Source organism: Camelus ferus, chromosome 4 (assembly GCF_009834535.1).
Source record: "Camelus ferus isolate YT-003-E chromosome 4, BCGSAC_Cfer_1.0, whole genome shotgun sequence".
NCBI classification, from domain to species: Eukaryota; Metazoa; Chordata; class Mammalia; order Artiodactyla; family Camelidae; genus Camelus; species Camelus ferus.
Window position 1 is genome coordinate 68,731,529 of NC_045699.1, and position 27,664 is coordinate 68,759,192.

Sequence of the window (27,664 nt, forward strand, 5' to 3'; positions counted from 1 at the left end):
CTCATCAGTTGATAGGCACTTGGGTTTACATTTTTGGCTATTATGAGAAATGCCGCTACCAATATTCTACAAGTTTTTTTGCGGACACATTTGTTTCCTCTTGCGCAGACACCTAGAATTGCTGGGTCAATGGCAAATGTAATGTTTTGACCAACTGCCAGACTGTCTTCCACCGGAGTTGCCCCATTTTAGACTTCCACCAGCAGTGTATGAGGGTTCCAATATCTCGACATTCTCATCAATACCTATTCAGTTTCCTGCAACCGGGCTGGTCCAGTCTTCAGAAGACCCCAGCTTTGAGTTTCCTGAAGGGGATCGAGCCTCAGGAGCCAAATTCTATGCGCAGGCGTGCTGGTGGCTGGCTTGGCGCCGGAGGCGGGGGCCAGGAAGCCGTTAGGGACGGGATTGCGTTGGGTTACTGCGTGCGCGCCCCGGAAGCGGAAGCGAGCCCCCGTTTCCGGGCGGCCGATTCGAGGACTTGTTTTGTCGCAGGCCGCGCCTTAGAAGAGCTGTGGCAGGAGGGGCCATGCCGTCCGAGGGTCGCTGCTGGGAGACCCTGCAGGCGCTGCGCAGTTCCGACAAAGGTCGCCTCTGCTACCACCGCGACTGGTTGCTGCGGGGCGAGGTGAGCGGTGGCCCCAGAGAGGGCGGTGGTCCCTCCGGCCCCTCGTCACGGGACCCTGCTCTTCCCTAGCCCTTGGCACTATCTGCGCCAGGGAACCCGTGCGTTCTTTGTAATGTGGCGTCTGCTTCTTGACTCCTGTGTGTGCATCCTCCTGTCCTAGGGTTTCTGCCCTCTCCTGCCTATTCTCGTCTTTCGGGGAGCTCCCCTTCAGAGGTGCTCTTCTCAGAAGGCTTCACTGCTACTAGCAGCCAGAGTTAGGCGCCTCTGCCTATGTTGTCAAAGCAACCCGCTTCTCAGGTTCAATTAATTTACTGCGTGTCCCATGTGTTGGGAGATTCAGATTTAGCGGTGAACCGTTAGCATGACCTGACCTGTTGCTGCCAGTGAAAAGACTAGGTTTTTAGATGACATGAGGCGGACCTGGAAAGTTTGATGGGGCCCTGGTCACTGCATCCAGGTTTTGCAAAGCCCTGTACTAGACCGCGGAGGTGGGGGATATTTCCAGGTTGCTGGTAATTTAGCTACAGATACGATGTTGTCCTGTCTCTCTCTTTCTTTTTTTTAATTTTGGGGTTTATTGGGGGGGGTAGGTAATTAGATTTATTATTTTAACGGAGGTACTGGAGATTGAACCCAGACCTCCTGAATGCTAAGCGCGCACTCTACCACTGAGCTGTATCCACCCCAATCCTGTCTCTTCAGGCTTAACTGTGAAATACTTCTAAAGCATTTCCCTGTCTTTATGTCTTTGACAGTTTTAAAGAATACATATCTTACATTCTGTAGGATGAATCCCAGTATGAGTCTGGTGTAGACTCTGAGTGTACATTCTTGGCAGGAATACCACAGAAATGATCTGTGTTCTCAGTAAATACAGTAAGTCATCAGTAAGTACAGATGCTTCAACCTATCCCAATACCGGTGATGTTAACCTTGATCACCTGATCACATTGGTCTCTATCAGATATTTCCACTTAAAATGCATAATTTTCCCCCTTGTAATTGATAAATATTTTGTGGGGAAGCATTCCAAGGTTACACCAATATTTTTTCTTCTCATCACCTCCACCCTTGGCATTTATGGATGATTTCTTCCTTAATCAGTCACCTCTGTGATGTAGCCAAATGGTGTTTCTTTATATCTACCATTCCTACATTTGTTAGCTGGCATTTTACTGTTAAGGAAGAGCTTTCTTTTCTCCCCTGTTTAATTATTTATATCAGTATCCTCATGGATTCCTGTTTTATTTAGTGAGTTGTATTCCATTACTTGTAACCTTGTGTGTGTGTGTTTTCATTCTGTGAGAAGTGTATCTTCAGGATAAACTTCCAGAAGTGAGATTGCTGGGTTAAAAGATAAACATAAATGTAGTTTTGTTGTATGTTGCCAAATTCTCTCCATAGTGGATGTGTTGATTTGCCTTCCAATCAGCAGTACATGATCATGCCTGTTTGTCCACAGCCCTATCAACAGACTGTTTTATTATACTTTCAGTTTTTGCTTACCTAGTAGGTAAGAATGAGATGTTGGTGTAGTTTTATAGTATATTTCTGTTTTGATTGAGATTGAACATTTTCTGTATATTCAAGATCCAATTTTATATTTCTATTTGCTAGTTTATCTCTTTTACTCATTTTTCTGTTGGGGTTTTTTCATTTTCCCTTCGAATTTTACAAGTTCTATATGTATTAAGGATAATACTGTTCCTTTATCAGTGATAGATACTGCATTTTTTTTTTTCACTTTGTCAGTTGAAATTTTTTTCTCTATGGCCTTTTTTGTATGTATAGTTTTATTTTTTTACATTTGAAACTTTGCTCCTGGAATTTATTTGGGTGTAAAAAATGAGTAAAGAGTTGTCTCAACATTATTTCTAGTATATCTTTAATTGTCACTGTGTAAAGTGTGCATACAGCCTGTTTGCTTCTATGTCCAGGTTTCCCATGGGTTGAATATCTGTTTATTGTACGTAGGAAGTGTACCTGTGGTCTAGCTCAGTATTTTCCTTTTTTTTTTAATTTAGCTAGATCAGTATTTCTTAACAGCCTTACTGACATTTTGGGCCAGATAATCCTTGGTTGTAGGGGCTGCTGTGGCTGTCCTGTGCATTGTAGGATGTTTAGCAGCATCCCTGCTGGAGAACCACTGGTCTAGATAATGTAACAGCTTGCCATTTGGAGGTACTGATTGTGTGCCAGGTACTGTTCTGAATCTTTTATACCTGTTACTCATTTCATCCTCCCCAAACCTTTTGAGATGAGTCCTCTTATTCCATTTTAGAAGTAATACATTTCTTTGGTTTAAAGCACTGCATACCAAACATATAGAGATAATAGTTGTTCACACACATATTGGAAAATGTCTGGGACTTTTTATGGTCTTTGTATTGTAAATCCCGTTTTATTTAAGCCAACGGCTTTTACATCAGTAGACACTCTTCTGTGCCTATTTATTATATGCCTTATTTTCATTTAAAAAAGTATAACATGTCACAGACATAGAACACAAACTTACGGTTAACAAAGGGGAAGGAGGGGAGGGATAAATTGGGAGTTTGAGATTAACAGATAGAAACTACTATATACAGAATAGGTGAAAAATAAGATCCTAATCATAGCACAGGGAACTAGATCCAATAGCTTGTAATCTGTAATGAAAAAGAATACGTATGTGTATAATCAAATCACTATACTGTACACTAGAAACTAACACATTGTAAATCGACTATACTTCAATTAAAAAAAAAATAACGTGTTCCTTTAAAAATTAAATACAGAAAATTAGAACCAAGAGAAAGATGTCACTCATCACCCAAGCATAACTTCTGGTATATTTCTTTCAAGTTTGTTAGGGTATTTATTTGTATTTATATCATTGTAGACATATTTATTTATATTCCTATTTTTTTCACTTAAAATTGAATCTTGGGGGAAGAGGAACTGGAAGATAGTCAAAAGATACAAACTTACAGTTGTAAGTAAGTACAAGGGATGTAATAAACAACATGAGGACTATAGCTAACACAGCTGTACCGTCTATAAGAAAGTTAGGGTAAATGCTAAGAGTTCTCATCTCAAGAATTTTTTTTCCTTTTTTTTTCCTTTTCCTTATATGAGAGATGGATGTTGTTAGCTGAACCTGTTGTAATCATTTCTCAGTATATACATCAAGCTATCATGCTATACACCTTAAACTTTTACAGTGAAGTATGTCAATTATTTTTCAATGAAACTGAAATAATTGAATCTTACCTAGGGTTCACAGTTGGTCTTTTTAAATGATTAATATTCCACTGAGTGTGTATACCACAGTTTACTTCAAAATTTCTCTTGTGTTCTTTTCTGTTCCAATGTTTTAGATTGCTTTCAAATCTGCTTTAATGACAGTCTTTATGCATTGTTCCTTTTTTCTGTTGTTAGGGTTATTTAGTCTGATGCTCTGAAAGGATAGTAGTCGAGGTCATTATCAAGAAACTACTGTACTTTCTATTCATCTCTGATTGTTAATACAGTTACTTTGGGTCTTTGGTATGTATACATTTATTAGGCTTTGTTAGATTTTCAGTAGAGCATGTAGTGAATTATAAGGACAAAATTATTTTTGATTGCTTAGATCAGTTGATACGCAAGTTGGGCTTAACCCTCTTCTTCCCTCTAGGATGTTTTAGAAGAATGTATGTCTCTTCCTAAGCTGTCTTCTTACTCTGGATGGGTGTTAGATCATGTCCTACCCCATATGCAAGAGAACCCACCTCCCCCTGAGACTTCAACATCCCCTACATCTACTTCAGCCCTCGATCAAGCTTCATTTGTTCCCGAATCTCCCGTTGGAAACCCTGCCTTCTCTCCAGCCTCCTCAGCAACACCAGATGGAACCAAGGTAAGGCTTTTAATCAGCTTAAAACAAAAGACAGTGCAAAGTTCTAGTGTTTAACATTGTCATACGACAGTGACCTTACCCTGGGGAAAATAATGGTTGCTACTTCTTGTGGCTGTTTGTAGGGACAGCGTTTACCACATCACCCAGTGTTCTTTTATGAAGACCCAGAAAGAGAAATTCATCTCTATTCTTAGTACTAAGAATAGTAATTAATTTCATGAGCAATTGGATTCATTTTTCTTATGAACATTGCATGTGTTAACTCACAAGGTCTCCCTTTTTGTGTTGGCTGCTGGAGGCTTAAAGTAAATTTTATACTTGCTCTTAAAGTTTACATACTTTATCAGTGGTTCTGTACGAGTTTTTATCCTCTTTTTAGCTCTATTTTGCTCCTGCCTTTGTTTCTCTCATGTGAAAACAATTAGATTGTTAGTGGTGGTATCCTCTTTTTGTATTTCCAGGGGTAGTTTGTGTAAAAACAAAGAGGTAGGAACATATGCACTTCTTTTTCTTCCTTCTTTTAAAATGAGTGTTCTCCTTTTTTTAATTGAAGTATAGTTGGTTTACAATGTTGTGTTAATTTCTTTGGGGGTGGTAATTAGGTTTATTTATTTATTCATTTTAATGGAGGTACTGGGGATTGAACCCAGGACCTTGTGCATGCTAAGCATATGCTCTACCCCTGAGCTATACCCACTCCCCTTTTTCTTCCTTTTTAAACAAATTTGATAGTATACTGTTGAGTATCTTTGTTTTCATTTGTTTTTGTTTTTTTCACTTGCCAATTTATTTTGGAGATCTTTCCTTTTCTGTCTCTGTATCTATCTCTGTTTTCTGCCTCATTCTTTTTAATACATTTTCTGACTTTTAATTTGTGTTATATTTTATCTTCCTTTGTAAGCTGCATTAAACCCTTTCTGGATCAAAGTAAAATATAAAAAGTAGTATTTGGCCTAGAATGTTAAGAGTTAATGGAACAAAAGCCTTCTAAACTTCTAAGCATTCTATGCTTTTTCAAATTTTAGATTTTTGTGCCAGCAAAATAAGACTAGGCAACTTTTTAGAAAAGTGGAGATAACATTTTCATGTTTAGCTTCCAAAAGACAAAGCTCTTTGTTCTTTTTGTTCATACTTACTGCAAATTTTTGTTTACTGAAAATATATGATCATTGCATCAAAAGAAAAAAATGAAATCTCCCTATGATTTCATCATTTCAGTCAACAGTTTACTCCTTTCCAGTCTCATATGCCTGCATACTGTATCTTGGCATAATTAAATTGTATGTGCATTTTTCCTTCTAAATTTAGTTTGTTCATGAACTGTTTGAATTATTTGTTCATGCTATTTCTACCTTTGTAAATATCATACTTAGAGGATATGTAATATCCTGTATTTTATTAAACTGTTTCTTTATTATTAGGCATTTAGATTTTTCCAGTCCATTACTTTTAAAAATGTTACACTGAGAAAGTTTCTGGAGAGAGATTTTTTCCCTTTTTAATCTTAAAATAATCTTGTAGCTAATATCTTAAATGCCCAGATGACTGATGTCAAAGATAAAAGGATGCAAACATTTTTTAAATTGTAAAATATTCATGACGTAAAATTTACCATTTAACCATTTTTTTAAGAGTACAATCCAGTGACATTAAGACCGTTCATAGTATTGTGTAACCATCACCATGCTCCATCTCCAGAACTTTTTCATCATCCCAAACTAAAAACCCTACTACACTCATTAATCAGTAACTCTTTATTTTCCCCTATTCCCAGTCCATGGCAACTACCATTCTACTTTCTGTTTCTATAAATTTGACCATTCTAGGTACTGCATATAAGTGGAATCATATATTTGTCCTTTTGTGACTGGCTTATTTCACTTACCATAATGTCTCCACAGTTCAGCCATATTGTAGCATGTGTCAGAATTTCCTTCTTTTTAAGGCTGAATAATATTCCACAGTATGTGTATACCACATTTTGTTTATCCATTCATCTGTCACTGGACACTTGGATTGCTTCCATGTTTTGGCTACTGGTGACTAGTGCTGCTATGAACATGCATGTGCATGTATTAGCTTGAATACCTATTTTCAGTTCCTTCAGGTATATACCCAGAAGTTGCATTGATGGATCATATGGTAATTCTGTTTAAATTTTTGAGGAGCCATCATACTGTTTTCCACAGCAACTGTACCATTTTACGTTTCTACTGGCAATGCAGAAGCATTTCAGTTTCTCTGCATCTTTGCTAACATTTGTTATTTACTGTTTCTTTTGGTGATGGTGTTGTTTTTAAATAACAGCCATCCTAGTGGATGTGAAATCTGTCTCATATTGGGGAAACTGGGTGAAGAGTACATGAAACTCCTTGTACATATTTTTACAACTTACTGTGAATTATAATTATTTCAAAAGTATTTTTTAAAATTGAAGTTTCTGTGAGCAGCTTCTCAGAGGCAGCAGGTTCCAATTCTGATCCTGCCTATATTGTGGCAAGCCCTCAGGCAGGCATTTTTCTGTCTTTAGGCCTCAGTTTCTGCATCTGTAAGTCTGGTACTGGGCTAAATTGCTGAGGTCCTCTCCAGGTATAAAATTCCATAGTTCTTAAGGTTTAAGTAAGTATCATTTAGGAATTTTTGGTGTTTAAGTAACAGAAACCTGGTTTAAATTTGCTTAAGCAAAACAAGGGGATTGGGGAAGGAATTCATTAGCTCATATAGCCAGGAAGTCTAGGAGTACATTTAGAATCAGTTAGATCTAGAGGATCTGTTTGCTGCTTGTCTCTGCTTGATATTATTTCTGGCTTGATCCAGTGACTCAAAGACAAGGCTTTGCTTCTCCATCTCACAATTTTGTCTAACTCTTCTTGGCTTCATCTTTCAAATAGACTGTATGTGGTAAGACGTCTGTTGGTGGCCTAGACACATATCTTCTTAGGTTAGCATCCCAAGAAGAAGAGAAAGCTCTCCCAAGCAGCTACATCAGAGAAGTGCAGAGATTGACTCTGGCTTAGTTTAGGTCATAAGCCTCATTCCTGAAGCAGATACTGGGCCCAGGGTGATAGAGGACATTGACTGCCAGGCTGGTCACCTGCTTAATGACCCCTGAAGCTGTGGGGGGAGGGGCAGTGGAAGAATTGGCGATCTGGGTTAAGGTTGCTCCATCCAAACCACCCTAGCAAAAGTGGATACTTATTAGAAGAAAGGGAGGAAATTTGTAGGGCACATCAATACAAGCAGTATGTAAGAAAATAAATTAAAATAACACAAACAACTGTCCAAAGCAAAAACATCCATTAATTTATAAAGGGAAACAGAACAAAGTCAATATCATGAAAAGCACACTGATTCTAAACTAAATTGTTTTGTCATTTTCATTGGTTGTTGTTCATAAATAGGAATGTGTTTTTTGTTTAGACGGAATAACACCAACTTTACCATCTTAAAAGGGTAATTTTTCCATCTTCTGTCTACACAGAGCAAACATGAGTCTCAGCATACAGGACCTATGGTGCTTCAGTCCTCCCGGGGGATCAAAGTGGAAGGCTGCATCCGAATGTATGAGCTGGTGCACAGGATGAAAGGAGCAGTAAGTAACCCGTGAAGTAAGGCAGGCTTGAGCCTAGGGAGCCACATTTAAATGCAGTTCCTCAGGGATTATGAACATTCCCCTTCACCGTATGCTAATCATGGAGCCCCACCTGCTAGTAGCTCCGATTCGGCTGGGGAGATAGTATAATGCAGCAGTCAAGAGTGAGCTCTGTGAAGTCAAGTCTGGTTTCAAATCCTAGCTCTTCTATTTTACTTGTGACTTTGGGAAAATTGCTTGGGCTTTCCTGGCATCCATTTACTGCTCCAAAATTTGAAGATGATCTGGGGTTGTCAGATAAGGTACTGAGAAGATGGACCATAACAGCCTCTTAAAAAAAGAATAGCACTATTTTAATTAATTTATTTGACTTTTATTTTAAAGAGTATATGAGTTTATCAAGTGAAAGTCTTCTGGCATCTGCCCTTGTTCATTTATTCATGGAGTCAAATATTTATTGAGGATTTATGTGCTAGATTCTGTTCTAGGTCTACATAAAACAGTAAACAAAATAGACACACATCCAAGTCCTCGTAGAACCTATATGCTGGGGGAGGAGACAGAAGTATCCAAGAGAAATAAGTAAAATATAGTTAGAAGACTAATATAATCTGAATGAGAGATAGCAACATTCATTGAAGCATTCGCTGTGACACTGGATAAAAAAAGATGATTGTTGCTTAGACTCGGGGGAGGGTAGCAATGGAGATGGTGAGAAATGGTGAGAGAGACAGAGGTGTGTGTGCTGTGTCCCTGTCCTTGTGTTTTCTCAGCTCTGCCCTGCCACTCATCATTCCTCCTGGGGTTTGTCTTCCAGACATAAATGGAAGGTTTTTCCCTGCCGATGATCTCCCTCGTGTGCTCTCTGTTGTTGAGTCTTTTTTCTTCCCCACTTTTATTTAAATAGTCTCACAGGAAAGGATAAATAAGCTTGTATTCAATTTGCCTTCTTGCACTGGACATTTTTAAATAACTTTAAAAATAGAATAGCATAATATCTTTATATGTACTGATGTATCTCCATGACACTATGTATAGCATGTCATCCTCTTTAAAGGCTGCAGAGTATCCTCTGGTATGACCAGCTGTAGTATATTTAATTATTCATCTGCTTATTTAAATTGTTTCAAGTTTATTGCCATTATCTTTTTGTTTGTTTGTTTGCTTTGGGGGGGGTAATTAGGTTTATTTCTTTAATTATTTTTTTAAATGAAGGTACTGGGGATTGAACCTCATGCATGCTAAGCACGCACTCTGCCACTGAGCTCTACCCTCCCCCACATTGCCATTATCAGCAGGGCTGCAGTGAGCATCCTTGTACATGTATCTTTGCACACACATGCGCAAGTATTTCCTCAGGACAAATTCCTAAAATGGAATTAGTGTTGAAGGAAATATACACTTCAAATTTTGATAGTTAAGGTGTCAGATTGCCCTTAAGAACCAAGTTAGAGTACTCTCGTGAATAATGAGTGTACTACCTGACACCCTTGAGTATAAAGGGAAGGGACTTCCTAAGGGAAGGTATGGGAGAAGAATCTAGGCAGAGATAACATGAGGAAAGGAGTGAGACAGGAATGTGCATAGCATGTTTATGGGATTAGAATAAGGATTTCTTTAGGTTACTTTGAAACCCTCATGAGAATACACAGATGGAAGCTTAAGTACAGGGCTATTTGATACTATGTCGGTAAATACCCATCTATTCTTAGCTTACACTGGAGTGACATAAACCATATAGAGCAAATTGAAAAAGCTTTCCAAAACAGCCAAGTTTAAGGATCAACCCGCAGGAGAGAGGTGACTCAAGCTAAGGCTTTGAGAAGTAGGCAGGTGATTTCATGCCCTGGAGTATCTTTGATGCAGTTAAGGACTGATGGGAGGGCATCCCCCAGGAAGTGAATGAGCAGGGTGTAATGGAGCTCCAGAGAGCACATGCTGATCCTTTTCAGGAAGGCTTGAGGCAGTGGCAAGAGGAGCAGGAGAGGAAGGTGCGAGCCCTCTCTGAGATGGCATCTGAACAACTAAAGCGGTTTGATGAACGGAAGGAACTGAAGCTTCATAAAGAATTCCAGGACTTACGGGAAGTGATGGAGAAGAGGTGAGTCTCCCTGGATTACAATTAGGAATGTCAGCGCGATCAACTGCAACTCTTCCCCTATATAAAACCCAAGGGGAAGGAGTTGAACAACTTGTGAGTCCTTAAATATCAAAATAAAATAGCCAGAGGAGCTTATAACCTAGAAAAGTGACCAACCTTGGAAAGGTAACCGCTGTGACAAAAAGAAAGCGAGGCTTTTAGGAGAGGTGATACAGTTTTAGGAAGCATTCCTGACTATTCCTGCCATTTTCGTTTCAGCTCCAGAGAAGCCCTGGGGCAGCAGGAGAAGCTAAAAGCTGAGCATCGTCACAGAGCAAAGGTCAGAGCTTGGAGAATCTGTGGGTGTTTCAGTGCCTGCCTGTATGTGACCTGCCTGGAGAGTCAGGTTCTAGCAGTTACAGGGGCCCTGGCCTGTATCCTGCCCCGGTGTGACTGCCTTTGAGCAGTCCTTTTTCTGCTCTGGGCCCAGCTGTGAAAATATGTAGCCCATGTAGGACTTGAGGGATGTAGAAAGAGAAGGCCCAGGAGCCCCTTAATTTGACACCTTTTTCTGTAGATTCTCAACCTGAAGCTGCGGGAGGCAGAGCAACAGCGCCTGAGGCAAGCGGAGCAGGAGCGACTCAGGAAGGAAGAAGGCCTGGTTCGCCTGCGGAGCCTCTATGCCCTGCAGGAGGAGGTGCTGCACCTCAGCCAGCAGCTGGACTCCGCTGACCAGCACCGAGACCTGCTGAAGGCTGACCTGTCTGCCTTCCAGACCCGAGGCAACCAGCTGTGCGGCCTCATCTCAGGGATCATCCGGGCCACTTCTGAGGTAAGGGGGCTCAGGCAGACTCTTGTCTTCTGTCTTTGAAGTGAAGACCCTTAAAAGCAAAACTGTTTTCTGATTTAAAAATAATGCCTCCTTATTATCACTTACCATCACCTTACCCAGAGATAACCACGTTAGCATTTTATATTGTGTGTATGTGTGTTATCCCCACTCTAAATTGGGCTAATAGAGATACAAAGTTTCTTATATTATGTTAAAAATTATTTGTTTCTTCTAATTGCAGAATACTTTAGTTCATTCATAAATATATACTGAACGCCTGCTGTGGTTATGGTAAAAATTAAAACCTTACAGAAATGTATATTGCTTTTTTTCAGGTAACATTTTGTTTTAAACACATAATTACTCTAATCATTACAAATATTTTGGTGTTTTTAAGGCAGTGTTAAAAACTGCAAGTATTGCTTTGACGTATAATAGGTATTCAATAAATATTTGATGAACAGATGAAATCGGATACTTCCAGCGTGTAACCAATTGATTGAAAAAACATGTCTGTTGTTGAACATTTAAGTTTCTGGATTTTCACTGTCATGACTAACACTGCAGTGATCATTTTATGTATGTCTTATCTGTATTTCTGATTATTTCTTTGAGGTAAATTCCTAGAAATGAAATTACTTGGTCAAAGAATTTTAAGGTTCTTAATTCACATCCAAAAGTTGTACCAATTCTCACTTTTATGAATTGTATATTCTTTGTCCCTAGTTCGTATCTCCACTAGAGTTTGTCTTTTAAAAAATCAACTTAAATGAGTTCTAAAAGTTAAGAACTTGAAGCATTTATCACATTTAAGGCAAAGCTGGTAGTTTATTGTTACCTTTCAATTCTCTTTATGGCTTTTGTTTTACCTTTCTCTTTGTAAAGTGTCATACCTACACAGAAGTGAGTTGCCTTTCTAGCATTCTCCTACAGTGACTTGAGAGGTTTTTTCCTTTTTTTTTAAACTATTATTAAGAACACGTGAATTTTTTTTATTGAGTTATAGTCAGTTTACAATGTTGTGAAGAACACATGAATTTTATATACTTCATGTGTAATATATTTTAATCTAGTATAGTTTTGTTGTTGTTGTTCAAACCTCCATGTTGGCTCCTTTGTCCTTTGGACGTGGCCCCAGTAGTGTTTGTTGCAGCAGAAAGCAAGCAAGCTGTTTCTGCCTCACCTTGAACGGTTTCTTCTCCAGACCTAGAATCAGGTGTTTCTTCAAGAAGCCTTATTACCTGTTAGTGGAAAAGGGGGATTAGAAAACACAGTCTTGTTACTAGGATTTGTCTTTTTTTTTTTTTTTTTTAGGTCTTTTCAATGGATAGAAGTAGGAAAATATGTATTTTTTTAGGTGAAAATGCATCACTAATTCATGCTGAACTTTTCCATTTGAGTATAGGGTTACAGCATTTATTTAGCTATTTTACTTTTTATGTGTATATCATTTTTACCCCATGTTGAAAATCTCAGTTTGTAAATTAAGAACATTACCTACTTGGGAAGATATAGCTCAAGTGGTAGAGTGCATGCTTAGCATGCACAAGGTCCTGGTTTCAATCCCCAGTACTTCCTCCAAAAGGTAAATAACTAAACTAATTACCTTCCCTTCCCCCCCAAAAAAAAGAACAAAAAGAACATTACTTACTTACCTTATCCTACTATGTGTGATAAAATGTAGGTGTGTATATATGTAATATATATGTAATTTCATAGCACATAATTTCAAAATAATAATACCAATACTAACAATATGATTGCTGATAACAGCTTAAGATTTCTTTTGCCATTTTGCCTACAGCTGTAGACCACTAAGGGATGTACAGTTAAATTACTATTTAATTGCACTTGAAATAATTTTCCTTATTGTTAAGCCACCAACTTGGTAAACACTTGGATTCATTTTTGCTTTTGCTTTTTAAGAATTTTTTTTAACTGGATTTAATTTTATACTTATTTAAAACATTTACATGGTTCCCAAATCAGAACTACAAAGCAAGCTGTATTTGAAGAAGCCTTACTTCCTTCTTTTTTGCTTCCACCCTGTTCTTGTCCCCTCTGCTCGTGACCGTTTCTGTTAGCTTTTGGATCTTGTGTCCATTCTTTAAAAACAAGAGCAAATACATGTACATATATACACATACATGTACATATATATGTACACAAATATGTATTTGTAAATAAATATATGTATATATATCTCTGCCCCTTCCCAGATAAAAGATAACTTCTATATTCACCATTCTGGACCTTGCTTTTTTGCACTCAATTTATTGTGGTGATCACTGCTTTGCAGCATGTGGAGTTTTCTTCATGTCTTTGTATAACTGCATAGAACTCTGCTGTGTTGGTATTGAGTGCAGCCATAGTTTATGACATTTTTGATATAAGGATGTTTTGGGCTTTTCCCCTTACTTAACCACCTGAAATGTATTTGATGATTGGTGAAGATAAAGATTTTTTTTTTTCCATGATCTGTGATTTTAATTCTTAAGCCTTATGATTAGATAGTTTACAAATTTGTGCTGATGGTGTATCTTCTCCACTTTAACCCTTCTAATGAGTTAGCTAAAGCACCATTACCAATCACACATACTCAGTAGTTCTACAGTTGTGTTTCTGAATACCTGTTTAAAAAACAATCCTGAATCATAACTTAGTCTGACTTTGTAAAGAATTCACAAAGTTGGCTAACATATCTTGTCACACTGAATTTTAAAAGCATCTGATTTTAAAGGTGATCTATAAGATGTGACAAGTGCTAAATATTCTTTATTTGATGTTATACATAAACCACAGTAAAATGCTTTCCATTAAGTAAAAGGCAATATTTTAGATAGAGAATTTTAATTAAATTGGCATAATTAAGACCAAAAAGATAAAGTGGACATTGTCAGTTTATCTTCAGCATTTGCCTTAACAGGGTAATGAAGACAACTTGAACCACAGGTGACTCTTGCTCTGTTCTATGACACAGTGAAAGGATCTTATCCATATTTAAATATATTAATATAACCAGTTATAGAAATCTAAATATAAAACCAATCTCCTATAGGTTCTGAGAAGGCATTTACCTTCTCCCTGAAAACATCCCTAACCAAGTTCAAGCATCTCTTTAGAAGGGGAAAGAAGTGATAACACTTGCTTAACTGACATTACTATCAAAACTCAAAAAGCTGACCATATTCATTTACTCACAAGCCAATCTTATTTAAATCAGGTCTGTCCAACAGAAATATTCCATCAGCCATTCATGATCTGAATTCTAGTGTATAAGACTGATTTAAATATGGTACACATAAAAAAGTCATGAGACATTTCTGTTTTGTAATAAATAAGGCAGTGGCCAACTATTACTCATTAGTAGCTTTTTTGAGATAAGCTGTCAAGTCTGCCCTTTCTCCCTTCTTCTTAATGCCAGCGAAGATCATTTTTGTTCCAGGGATGTACTTCTTGGGATTCTCCAAGTACTCCATCAGTGTCTCCTCTCCCCAGGTGATGCCTTTGTTCTTGTTGGCATCTGTGTAAGAGAATCCAACGGCCTGACCTGTCTTTCGCCCAAACAGACCATGGAGATTTGGCCCAGTCTTGTGCTTGCCTCCCTTTTCCACCGTATGGCACTGGGCACACTTCTGAACAAAAATCTTCTTGCCCTTCTCAACATCACCCATTTTTAAATCGTTCTTTCACCGCGCGGAACTGAGGAATTTCCGCCCGCAAGCCGGACGTCCCGCTTTCTCTAAAGATTTTTATGTTGTAGAATATTCATACTATTTTATAACAACTTTCTGTCCTGATTGGTAAATGTCTCTTATCACACCGAATACTGTCCTAAGAGCTCTTTCTCAGTATTTCTTTTCTGTTTCCTTGACCATGTGTTTTTATTCTTATACCAGGATCACCCTATTTTAATTGATATAGCTTTATAATACATTTTAATACCTAAAAGCCAAAACTTACCATGAATTTCCTGTAAAATTTTTTTGTTGCTGCTGTTTTCTATGTGAGGCAAGTTGGTTTAAAATAAGAGGACTTCAATTCATAATATATATAAATGTTGAATCACTATTTTATACACCTGAAATTAATATAATATTATGTTAATTATACTTCAGTAAAATTTTTTTAAATAAAAAGTAAAATAAGACATCTTGGTGTTTTAAGTGTATTGCAAATATCTTAGCATTTCATTATTTCTGTTGCTTTTCTTCATAAGGTGTAATCCACCAATAACAGTTTCAGGTGTACAACATAGTGATTCAATATTTGCACTGCAAAATGATCACAGTAAATCTAGTTACCATCTGTCACCATACAGAGTCGCAAAAAATTTTATTCTTCTTGTGACAAGAACTTTCAAGATTTACTCTCTTAGTACCTTTCAGGTATATAATACAATAGAGGCCTTATTGATTTAACAGGCAAAACTATGAAACATGTTTATAGGACAGAACAGAGAAAATGATGCAGAGCTTCTCAATTCATTTTAAAATCCTAATAGTCAAATTCTGACAGAAGAGCACTCTAAAGGACGTGTCCACATCAGTCTGGCTTAACGTGATCTGATTTATAAGCAGATGTTCTAAATAAAAGATAACTCAAATTTGTCAGTGCCTCAAAGGAATAATTCAGTATAACCAAAGAATTATCATTCTAAGAATAATGTAAAGCTGGTTTAGTTGTTATATAATCTATTTAGAATTCGTTTCACTAATAGGCTAAGGAAACAGTATCATTAATTTCATCAGATACTGTAAAAGTGCCTGCTAAGAATAAAAGTGTGATCCTCATTAACATGATGAAGAGGATGTATTCATCAAAGGCTACATTTCAGAGAGGTCATTAAACTTAGGAAAGAAATAAAAATATACCATTGTTATTGTTTGATGTTTTTATAGAAGTTTTAGCCAATACAAGGCAATTAAAAACAAAGTATAAATATTTAAATCAAGTAATGTAATTTGATGACTATAAGTGTCTGGCTAAAAAGCCCAGAGTAAAAATCTGGGAACTATTAGACTTTTTTAATAAGACTTTACTAGTAGCCAGAATGTAAAATATCCTGGCAAAAAAGCATTAAAAATATGATGGAATATAAAATACCTACAAACATCTAGCATGAAATGGATGTGATTTACATAAAAAGGCAAAAACTTTTATTGAATTTACAAAACAAGGCTTGAGTAAATGGAAGAATTTACCATGTTTCTGAAGCCTCATTAAGCAATCAGATTTGCCCAAATCAATAAATTTAGTGAGATTCTAATAAAACATTTTGAACTATTTCAAAAAGAAACCTAGTAAAGGGGGATTTCCTAATCAAATATAAAAATATTTTCTAACATTGCTATCAAAGCAGTTTCTTCTTGCGTAGGTACAGACAGCAAAATTAGAGGAACAGGGTAGCAACCCTGGAAGGAAAGTTTTTGTAGATAATTAAAATATTATAAAGATGTCATTTCAAGTCAGTGGGAAAAGATGGATTATTTAGAACCATAAAACCAAAGATTAAATTTGTACCATTGTTTTATCTTATTAATTCCATATTTCTTGGATGTTTAGATTTTAAAACAAAGAGATAGACAAAAAGGAAGACATCATGTTCAGTGGGAAAAAAATCTAGGTGAATATTTGCATTATATTAAGGTAATGATGCCTTGTATAAGCATAGCAGTAAAAGCAAAAGTAATAATGGAAAAGACCAATGATGAGTGCCTAAAAGTCAAAGGTGCATCACAAGTTAGGAAATATATTTATAACTTATACAGCAGACCAAAATTCAGTGTCCTTGATACAAAAAGAGAACTCTTGCAATTTATGGAAAAAAGATGAATAAATCGCTCCCTAAATACCTCCATCTCAGTAAAGGGAAAATGAGCAAAGGACAGGACAGGCAGCTTATAAAAGCAGAAATACAATTGTCTGGTAAATTTGAAAATAAGTTCAAAATCATCATTAATATATGAAATGCCAATTAAAACAGTATTATTTCCGTCTAGACTGTTGTCACAAGCTTTTAAAAAGTTATTCCAGCCAGTGTTGGTGAGAGCCTGAAAAAACTCTGCTTCAATACTGTGGATGTGATGGTAAAGCGGTCTTCCCTTTAAGAGCAGGAAAGCAGCAGGTGTGAGCGTGTTGAATGTGGGTGCTCCACTGGCACAACAATGCCAGTTCTAGAAGTTTATGGACTTGCGTGAGGTGTGTTTCAGCACCACAGCTACCTAGGAAATAACCACTAGGCTCTGCCTCTGTCACTGTGACAGAGCGTCTTTCCCACGGCAGAGGACCAGGCTGTGGCTGAGAGAGCGCTGCAGGAAATGCGGGACCTCCTTGTGAACTTGCAGCAGGAGATCACCAGGGCCTGTGAGGACAAAAGGCGGCAGGATGAAGAGGAGGCCCAGATGAAGCGGCAAGAGTCACAGATGCAGCAGGGGCCAGAGGTCCACAAAGAGTCCCCAGCTCCCAGCCAGGGCCCGGGAGTGAAACAGAATAAAGGTGGGTCTGCGTGTGGAAACGGTCCTTTAACTTGACGTAAGTTTCAGACTGTGAAAAGAAATAAGAATGTGTTTTGCATATTGTATTAAGCTACAGGACAGTTTACCAGAACTTCTACATAATGTAAAATTCAGTACTTTTAATGAAATGACATTCAGATTTAGTTGATGGGGAGCCTGACATCAGATTCCGACTCTTGCCATGAGGACTTGAAATTCTGTGTAATTCTAGTAGATGTATTCTAAGTGTTGTTGCTACTGAGTATTTTAAATAAATATGTAAAAAATGTATGTTTTGTTAAAGTGGGGCATAGCTCAGTGGTAGAGTGCATGCTTAGATGCACGAGGTCCTGGATTCAATCCCCATTGCCTCCATTTATATTGCATACATACATATATATATGTTTGTTGAATACATAAGAGAATCATTGTAGCATAATGGTTTGAGAACACTGGCTTGGAGCTAGATCAGTGAGAGTCTGATTTTTCTACTTCCAAGCAATGTGACTTAGGCAAATTACTAACCTTCCTGTACCTGTTACCTTATCTATAAAACGAAGATAGTAATAGTGTCTACCTCATAGGATTATTGTGACAGTGAAAGCAGTTAATACATATATTAGGTGATTAGAAGAGTACCTGGCTGATACTAAGTGTTCAGTAAATTCTGCTATTATGAAAGCCTCTCTTTCATTGCTCAGACCTCCAGGTGAAGGTACAGGACAGTACAATGCAGTGGTACCAGCAGCTGCAGGATGCTTCCAGTCAGTGTGTGTTGGCCTTTGAGGGACTGACCAACAGCAAAGACAGTCAGGTAGGAGGGCTGTGAGTTGGAAATTCTCAGGGCCTGACAGTGTCCCCTACAGCCCCGTGTCCAAAGGAATGTGGCTAGTGTGTCACAGTCCCTAATCCTGATGGCATCCCCTCGGCTCTTCCAAACACAATCTGCCTTTTCACTGCTTTCTTCTGGCAGGCCAAAAAGATAAAGATGGACCTCCAGAAGGCTGCCACCATCCCTGTGAGCCAAATCTCCACCATTGCAGGTTGGTCAGAGGAGTTAAGAACATGGCCCTTCACTTCATTGTGATATTTGTTGAGACTCCAAACATGCTTATCTGTAAGGTTCCTATAAATAGAATTAGTTCAAACAAATGTTGACAGCCGGATCAAGTATATAAGTTATATGCATCCTTTTTACTGCTTTGTTTCCTCTCAATGCATTGAAGATAATCATTATGTGTTTGTTGACTCATTTTTTAGGGAATAAGCTGTATATTGATAGTAAATTCCTTAGGATGACTCTAACTTGAAGTTGGAAGAGACTGCTGAAAGCAGCCCTAAAGGAACCTAGCGTGTGACTTGCATTCTTTTCTTTTGTCCTATAACATTAGCTTTTCCAAAGTTGAAGCCTGCTTGTTAGTAGTTGAGATCCTTTTCTCTCCAGGGGCGGAGATTTAGAGAGGGAGAATCAGGCAGGGGAGGGGCCCTTCTTCCTCTTCTTAGAAGCAGAGGTTCATTTTCACAGAGCTCTAGATGTGGAAGCCTCCAGAGTACAGGCTGTGCCTCCAAGTGGCTGGGGAGCACATACGGCTGGCAGGCTGCACTGCCTTAGCCGTGGTCCTGCTTCCCTTGGTTAACTTGTTACCCAAAAGCATAGAAGGTTGCAGTTCCTACAGAACTTACATATCACTTTGCTGCCTGGAATTCCTTCTGAAACAGGGCAAGGTCTACATAAATAAACACGTATCACTTTCTGGAATTGAAAGTGCCTTTTCCTTGATGGCAGTGGCAGCAGGGGAGCGGTTGACCAGACAGCCGTTCCACACCATCACTGCTCTTCTCAGGCTTGTCCTCAGGCTTTAAAAAGCCACCACAACATTGTAAAATGACTATAACTCAATTAAAAAAAAATGTTTATAAATAATAAATAAATAAATAAATAAATAAAACCTCAGTTGACCACAGACAGCCTTGCCGCCTCCTTCATCAGGAAAACTGAGACGTCAGGTGTGAGATCCTCAGAGGCCTGCCCTCCCACTGATACACAGCTGTATTTACCTCTTAGTCTCCTGTTTCAAAGGATGGGGTATCCTTCTGGCCCAGGCTCACCCTTCTGCCTCGACCTTGAACAGCCTCAGGAACCTTGTTCTCATCCCCTCCCATCTCCTTCAAGAGAGATCTCTCCTGTTTTCTGCAAAATTACTCCCTTTTGCAGGCTTGTTTCCCTTTAAATGTGCTTGTCATTCACATTCTAAAATATGTGTCTTTTGATTCTGTGTCTTCTCAGTATTTTCTAATCTTCATGTTTCCTTTTGGCACTGTGGATCAGTCCCTTCTCTGTCAACTCTACTCCTTGGGCTTCCATGGCAACGTTAATTACCAGGTTCCCCTCCTCCATCTCTTTCTCCTTTGTATGGTCCTCAGTTGTAGGTGTGTCCTAAGGATGCACTCTTGCCTTTCATTCTGTTCATCTACACAGTCCCCCAGCTGTGCAGATGATACCCAGCTCTGTCTCTGGGTCATTCTTCTCCTCTAAGTTTCAGGTTCCCTCGCTCCAGCTGTCCCATGGGACAGCACTGCCTGAATGTCTCTCAGATTCCTCATGTTCAGTGTGTTTGGACATGAACTCGTCATCTTCCTCATGCTCACCTCTTGTCTGTTTGCTCTAGGTAATCCAGGGCACCTTATCTACTCAGTCACCTTAGCTGGAAACCTGGGGGTCATCCCCACGACTGCTTCCTGCATTTCATTCTCTGTAACTGATCAGGCTCTAGTTTTGCCGTTCTTTGTTTTTCTATGTATTTTGTAACTATGTCCCTTTGTCGCCATCATTACCATACCCTTTAAGAGCTTTCAGTCTAGCCAGGCCCAGATATTGTCTAGAGTTAATACTCAGTAAATGTTGACTGACTAAGAAAGAGATGACCTAAAATCCTGCCTCTTTAACGGGGGATGTCCATGAGTAATTAGATCGGAGCAGAGTTTAAATAAAGATATGGTGCTGGTGTGGCATGTGGGAAGTGGGAAGGGGGCCATGTCAGACATAGGGTTGGGGGCTGACTTTCCTGGAGAGGCGTGGAGATGGGCTGGATGGGAACTCAGCCAAGTGGCACCCTTTGAAACCTCCAGTAAAGTAGTAATAGAGTGTGACTTAGCAGGACTGTGAACTGAGTAAATTTGTATGGAAACGGATATATTTTAATATTTCAGTAAGATTTGAGTTGCTGTTTCTGTTTTTCTGGGCTAATGCCTTGAGGTTTCTATGATATCTCATTTAATTCTTGGTTTCTTCCTGCTTCTCTTCCTTCCTAAGAAATGTGGCTGCCCTCCCCCCTTTTAATGGAACTGAATCCATGGTTTGGGGAGAATATTTCTGAGATTTTTTAACATTTCTTAAAAGTGATTAGAAACTTGGCAGGGTATTTCTAAACTAGAGATGCTGTATTCATTCAAACTTTGATTTTAAGTAATGGAAATTAATTCAGATCTGGTTAAGCAAAAAAAGAAAAAAGAAAAAGGTGTGTGCAGGGGGAACTTGCACCTAAAGATAAAGCCGTTTCACAGAAACTAATGGTAGGGATGGGGTTGGATCTCAGGAGCCAGAAATTTTAGAACCGTTTTCTCTCTCCTTTTGGCTTCCCTCTTCTCCTGTGTTCTAATTTTGTAGACCGCTCTTCTTTGGTCCACACGACAGGGGCAAAGCCCCACTGCTCGCATGTGTCACAGGACCAGCCACTATAGGGAGTGGACTCTCAGCTGGCTGATTGGCTCAGCTTGACTAGTCCTAATCTAACTAAGCCAGTATGGAGGATGGAGCTCACAGGATCTGTGATAGAAATGTAGCTTCTCTGTCTCTGAGGATGGAGGAAGGCAGGTCTGAGAGAAGGGGGCGTAATCTTTGTGAGCTGGAAAGATCCTTTGGTAGGTTTTCTGTAGAGATGCAGATGACTCTTTTAGGGCCATCAGCCACACCCGTGGCATCTGTAACAGTTCACCTGTTTCTATACTGTTCATTTCTCTGTTTGATGTGTCAGTTTCAGAACTAGCGCATTCCACAAATAAGAAATTCCTTTGAAATAGTACCCTGCCTTATGTGCTTTTGCATCCACCACAACATATATTTGATTGTCATATATTTTCCTGTATCAGTATTTTGGCTTTAGGCTCTGAATTTCTGTAGGGCTGCGCAGCTGGGTTTATATAGAGGCTTTGTTATTACAGTGATGAAAAATAGACTGACTGTAGCTGTATCTTTTAACTAACTTTCTCTCTGTCATACCCAGGCTCAAAGCTGAAGGAGATCTTTGACAAGATCCACAGCTTACTCTCTGGAAAGCCCGTTCAATCTGGTGGGCACTCTGTGTCTGTCACACTTAACCCACAGGGCCTGGACTTCGTCCAGTACAAGCTGGCAGAGAAATTTGTGGTGAGAAACCTAGTTGCCAGAGGTATGGGAAGAAGAGGCCTGTGCACAGCATTCTCGGGTATTAACGTAAAGCCACCCCCTCTCTGTGCTCCCAGAAACAAGGAGAGGAGGAAGTGGCCTCTCATCATGAAGCGGCGTTCCCCATTGCGGTGGTGGCGTCCGGGATCTGGGAGCTCCACCCCAGAGTGGGGGACCTCATTCTCGCTCATCTGCACAAGAAGTGTCCTTACTCTGTCCCTTTCTATCCAGCTTTCAAGGAGGGAATGGCTTTGGAGGATTATCAGAGGTGAAGTTGTTTTTCTCCTCACACACTGTCCCTGGGGGCTGATGAAATAGAAACAGGATGGGGTTCGTTTTCCCTCCTCTCAGCTCCTCTTACGTACCTCGATGTCCTATCAGAGAATACAGTGTCTTTCATGCAAACTGGATGACTTGTGAAATTTGTGGATTTAGGATCAGTAATCAGCGTAGCATAGTGGAAAGAATCCACTGATTCTTAGAATCTGGGGGTCTTAGAATTGTATCCTTGCTTTGTCTTTTAATAGCTTTGCAAAAATGGGGACATCATGTTACCTCCTTACACATCATTTTCATTATTTGTAAATGGGGTTAGTGACATCCATTAGCTCCTGGTAATTTACGTTACAGGGTTTGTATGATGCACAGATTTGGTAATGGATGTGAGTGTTTTGTAAACAAAATTACGTTCTACCAATGTTGTAATATGTATATAAGGTATAATGTATAATAATATACAGGCATTGGATTTTTTTCTTGCCACACAGGATGCTTGGCTACCAAGTGAAGGATTCCAAAGTGGAACAGCAGGACAACTTTCTAAAACGCATGTCTGGGATGATCCGTCTCTATGCTGCCATCATCCAGCTCCGGTGGCCGTATGGGAACCGACAAGAGGTAGTGTTACTATCACTAATGAGAGGTCAGACCACAGTCCCTACTAGTGTATCTCATCTGCAGGCAATATTGACCTTTCAGAGAGGCGATCTCGTTACATGATAAATTAAAGAATATCACTGCTTCATAGGTATTCTTTAGAGAGGTTGATATTGATTAGTAGGAAACTTTTGGGTCATCAGGGTCATTTGCTCAGTGACTGACTGCTGCCTCAGAGGCCATCTAGGTCACACACCTTCACAGGTGGACAGGTGGAGGCTTAGTAAGCTGTAGTGTTACACGCTTGTCAATAATAGAGCCACGGCTGGGGGCCAGGGCTTCAGGGCTGCCAGCCTGGTTCTTTTTTCAAGGAATAGAGATTAGAGGGATGAATAAATTAATGGACTTGGAGACCTAAAGAGAAAGGAATATAAGTTGATTGAGTCCAAGATGTTTTTAATGTGTACCTGTTATGTCCCAGGTTCCGTGTTATAAAGGTCCCAAGGACAATAAATAAAATATCTATAAGAGTAACTGTGGAATCCCTGAAACTGAAACTGAAGCTGACAGCTGTGTGTTGAAGGGAGCTTGGGAAGAGTATGTGGGTACCAATGTGCTGGAATATTTTAAAACAGAATTTGTTTGGCTTGTGTTGTTTCTGCCCTGTGGCATGTGCTTAGGTGAGGTGATCTGGGGGTTCATGTCCCCTTGGTAATGGTGGATGATGACATTGGGGATTTGGATCTCTGAATAAAATGAGATCAAATTGTGACCAAGCCTCTCTCCTCCTAGGTTCACCCTCATGGCTTAAATCATGGCTGGCGCTGGTTGGCACAGATCTTAAACATGGAGCCCCTGTCAGATGTGACGGCCACTCTCCTCTTTGACTTCTTAGAGGTATGTGATACAGTTATCACACGACAGAGCAGTGGTTGTAGCAGCCTTGGGCCATTGTGTGACATGATTCGGGAAGTAATACAGAATTAGAGAGTAATGGTGAACAGCATTAGGGTCCAGTGTCATAAATTTTTCCCCAAGCCCTAAGGCAAACATAGCTTTTGATTTTCTTCCTACTGTACTTTCCTTCTCTGTGTGGGTGTCTTCTCATTGTAAGGAACAGAGAACTATACATCCCAGGACAAGTGAAAAGGGGAATTTGTTTTAGGGATATAGAAGTGACTGACTCCCAGAATCAAGGGTAGGATGTACAGTTGAATCTCATCAAGGCCTGAAGCCAGGAACTGGAATGTCACCAGGTACCAGGACAGCCTCCCTCTGGGATGGCATGGTCTTTCATATGTGCTCTTCCTGCAGGTTGCCTCATTCTTGCTCTGCAGGCCAGTGTTCTCTGGTTCTCTGTGCACAGTGGAGAGGATGGCCTTCCTGGGCTATATTCCTCAGCCTCAGTGTGCTCACCCAGTGTAGTGGGACTAATGTCCCACCATTGTGATTGCTAATTTCCAGGAGAGAAAATATGATTAACCAGCTTGGGTCAGGTATCTTTCTCATCTAGAAAGCTCTGTATAGTCCTGTCTGCCTAAAGGGCCCCACTATAGGGTAAGGGTTTCTGTGGGAAGAAGACCATTCTTAAAGAATAATGGCTTGGGGTACGTACCATAACAAATCCAAGGACCCAATGCCACTAATTTCTAGTCACCTTTAAGCTCCTGAAGTTACAATACATGAACATTGATCCTGAATCATTGAGAACGCAGGTGGTACCGTGTATCCTCTGCTTACTATGGTTGGAAAGTATGCCATACCTTTAGAATCAAAGAATAGTAAGTTAAGTTTGATTTACGTTTTCTGAAACACCTGGCTACCTGGCAGTCTGATTAAATGGAAGTACTGCCATATATGAGAAATGCTTCAGAAGAAAGTTGGATTTTTCTGTTAGTTCCCTTGTGTACCTAGCTAAGTGGCATTGCGGCTGAAATTCTTGATAGGAATGAAAGGCAAAGGGCTAATTATGCTTCATGGGTCTCTCGTATGAGTGTGAATTTCCTTCTCTGCTCTGACGGTGCCTGTCTTCCCCTCTAGGTGTGTGGGAATGCTCTCATGAAGCGGTACCAGGTCCAGTTCTGGAAGATGATACTTCTCATCAAAGAGGACTACTTCCCCAGGTATTAGACGTGTTGAGTAGACACCGGGGGATTTGGTAGGTAAAAACTCATGACGTCAGATCCCCCTGGCTGCTGTTACCTGCTGTTTCTGACTCAGCTAAAAGCACCTGTGTTAAGTGAAATATCTTCTGCTCCCATCCTTTGTTATTTGAGTAAATGCTTTTGAGCTCTAATAAGAATCTCTCTTAAATATTTTGGGCTAAATAAAAAAAACAAATTAGGAAGATCTTGGATTCAGATACTTGACTTTTTTTAAACTTTTTTTCCAAAATCCCCCAGATAATCTGGGATGATGATTACATGCAGTCATGAATGAAACCAAGGAGTCAAACCCCCTCACTCAGTAAATCAGTTGGTGCAACAGATTTGTCAGCCAGTTTGCTTGACTCTGAGGTGGCATTCACCTGCAAGTACCCTTCTCACTCCTCTCAACTCATGGCATTTCAAGTCAGGCAAAGGCTTTGACAACACCCATCCCACCTGATCAGAGACCTTGGAAAAGAACAGTGTTTTCTTCTCTTTTATCCCCTTGTTTGAATGTTGAGACCATTTAGTAGAGTGACAGCATCCTTATTCTAGAAGACCTCTGTGAGTCCTTTGATCTACCCTTTCCTTCAGATCAGCTGGTACCTGACTCCTCTCCAAAAGATAGGAGTGAATCATAGGTGTGACTCAGGTGTCTTTTCTCTCTGCCTGTAGGATTGAAGCCATCACAAGCTCAGGACAGATGGGTTCCTTCATACGCCTCAAGCAGTTCTTGGAGGTAAGATGCCCTTAGACCAACATGTTCCAAACTGTTGTCGGCCTCCAGGGCACCTGTGTCTGACAAGTCTTGGACCTCCAGACTGACTGCAGTCTCTTCCTCCAAAAAAAACTCTGCTTTTTTGTCCATTGTTCTCTTTTCACCTTAAGGGCCACCATGTCATCATCTTCCTACATGCTGTTGTCCATGTTGCCTATGGGGAAGCTATCATAAGAGATGAATAAAATATATTTATGAATCTTATCTCACTGATACATTTTTTGCATGTTGGCCAAGGTTTTTTTCTCAGTCTCAGGTCTGCGGAGCTGGTAAGCGTGGTCACTTTTCTCCGCAAGAACAGACCACACTTTCAGCTAAGGTCCTCTCCTTCTTCCAAGTGCCAAAAAACTTTGAAGAGGTTAATTTTGACCAATAATTTAGAACTCTGTGGTAGGTCTGCCGAGAAAGCCCACTGACTTCCAATTTCCAGGAGCCCAGTGGAGGAAATAGCAGTAGTGAAAGGTGAAGCCAGGTGCAGGGGATGAGAGAGGGACAGACATAGTAATAACGTGGCACTTCTCCTCTGCTGCCATTCATGCAGGAGGTGAAGTCACAACCTTTTTTTTGACCACTGTTCGTAGGACTGACTTAAACTTGCTGTCCTTCAAAGTTTCTGCCAACTGTCAGGTGTTGGAAGCAGTGTTATCAGAAAATCATTTTGTTTTCTTTGTCTTTCCCTGATCAGAAGTGTTTGCGGCACAAGGAGATTCCTGTCCCCAAGGGCTTTCTGACTTCCTCCTTCTGGCGTTCCTGATGTCACTCTGTCTCGCCCACCTTCACCATTCTGCTGCAAAGGGGCAGTAATAAAGCAACTGAAGACAGCCGTATTTGGGAGAAGTCATGTCATGTATTTTTAAATATTTGTACATTGTGACCAGGAGAGGGGATTTTCATGGGCCACAAATCTAGGAGGTCCCTTCATAGATTGAATGACTCCTTAAAGGGGTCCACACCAGAGTAAACGGAATTGGCCTTTCTCATTTTAGCAAAAAATTTGCAAAAAAATGATAATAATTTGAGAAGAATTTAGGCACTTGATCTCATCCTTTATTTCCTTTGTCTCCAGTATCTTTCAGAAAGTAGGTCAATACCTTGACCGTTTTCCTCTGAGCTGAAGTGACCCCCCACTCTCACCCCACCCCCACACCTCGACCCCTCCCCGCATGCTGCCCCTGTTCAGAAAAATTCCCAGAAAGAACAAAGACTCATCAGTTCCCCTTTAAAGTATCATTTAATGGTTGGGACCCAAATCTTTACATGCAAAACTGGGTTGTGTTGGTTTTGCCTTAGCTTGTGAAGTATTTATAAGTTCAGAAGAAAATGCCTGAGGTAGACATGGACTAAGTCCCAGACTGCGTCAGAGACAGCTGAGCGTCTGGGCTTAGGACTGTTCACGCATGTTCTGTTGAACCAGAAAGCACTGTTTGTCCTCTTAATTTGGAATTTGGCTCCTGGAAGACTAGGGGTACATGAACCAAACTTTCTGTTTTTAAGTTTGAATTAAGATGAGCTGAGATGGGGCCTGCAACATTACACATGAACTGAGCATCCATAAGCAGTGAATCGGGGGTTTAATAAAAATGTTGGAGAAGAACTGGGAGCTGCCTTACAATGTTTTTACATGTTCTGAGTAATAAATGTTGATAGATTTGCCTGACTAAAGCCACTACAAAAATCCACAGTTGGGCTATTCAAATAAAGAGTTGAGATTTGCTTATGACAAGACTCATCTCTTACACTGTGGAGGCAGCGGCCATGGATCTATTCCTCTGTACTCAGTGTTGTATGTGGGGATGTGTTTGTGCAGGGAGGGTATTCCCTGGTAATCTAGAGTGGCTTCAAGTGACCCATTCTATGAATTATTGACAATGGTGCCAAAAAAATAAGTAATAAAGCTTGAGTTTTAAAAACCA

At 39.7% G+C, this 27,664-nt stretch overlaps 2 protein-coding genes across 3 annotated transcripts; one reads left to right on the top strand and one right to left on the bottom strand.

The window, feature by feature from the left end:
• Nucleotides 1-429: 429 nt before the first annotated feature.
• Nucleotides 430-27,664, top strand: GLE1 (GLE1 RNA export mediator). Of its 2 annotated transcripts, XM_006181898.2 has the most exons (16): nucleotides 431-625; nucleotides 4,284-4,505; nucleotides 7,987-8,097; nucleotides 10,050-10,198; nucleotides 10,457-10,517; nucleotides 10,755-11,009; nucleotides 17,276-17,507; nucleotides 18,208-18,320; nucleotides 18,480-18,549; nucleotides 21,790-21,932; nucleotides 22,028-22,218; nucleotides 22,718-22,847; nucleotides 23,619-23,723; nucleotides 24,867-24,949; nucleotides 25,649-25,712; nucleotides 26,437-27,664. In XM_006181898.2, the coding sequence occupies exons 1-16, from the start codon at nucleotides 527-529 to the stop codon at nucleotides 26,503-26,505; spliced, it is 2,097 nt and encodes a 698-aa protein (XP_006181960.1). In that variant the 5' UTR covers nucleotides 431-526; the 3' UTR covers nucleotides 26,506-27,664. The 2 variants fall into 2 exon arrangements, with proteins under 2 accessions (XP_032334460.1, XP_006181960.1); XM_032478569.1 differs by lacking the exons at nucleotides 18,208-18,320; nucleotides 18,480-18,549 and having other exon boundaries at nucleotides 430-625.
• Nucleotides 14,188-14,731, bottom strand: LOC116663281 (cytochrome c-like). Its single transcript, XM_032478572.1, has one exon. The coding sequence runs from the start codon at nucleotides 14,681-14,683 to the stop codon at nucleotides 14,366-14,368; it is 318 nt and encodes a 105-aa protein (XP_032334463.1). The 5' UTR covers nucleotides 14,684-14,731; the 3' UTR covers nucleotides 14,188-14,365.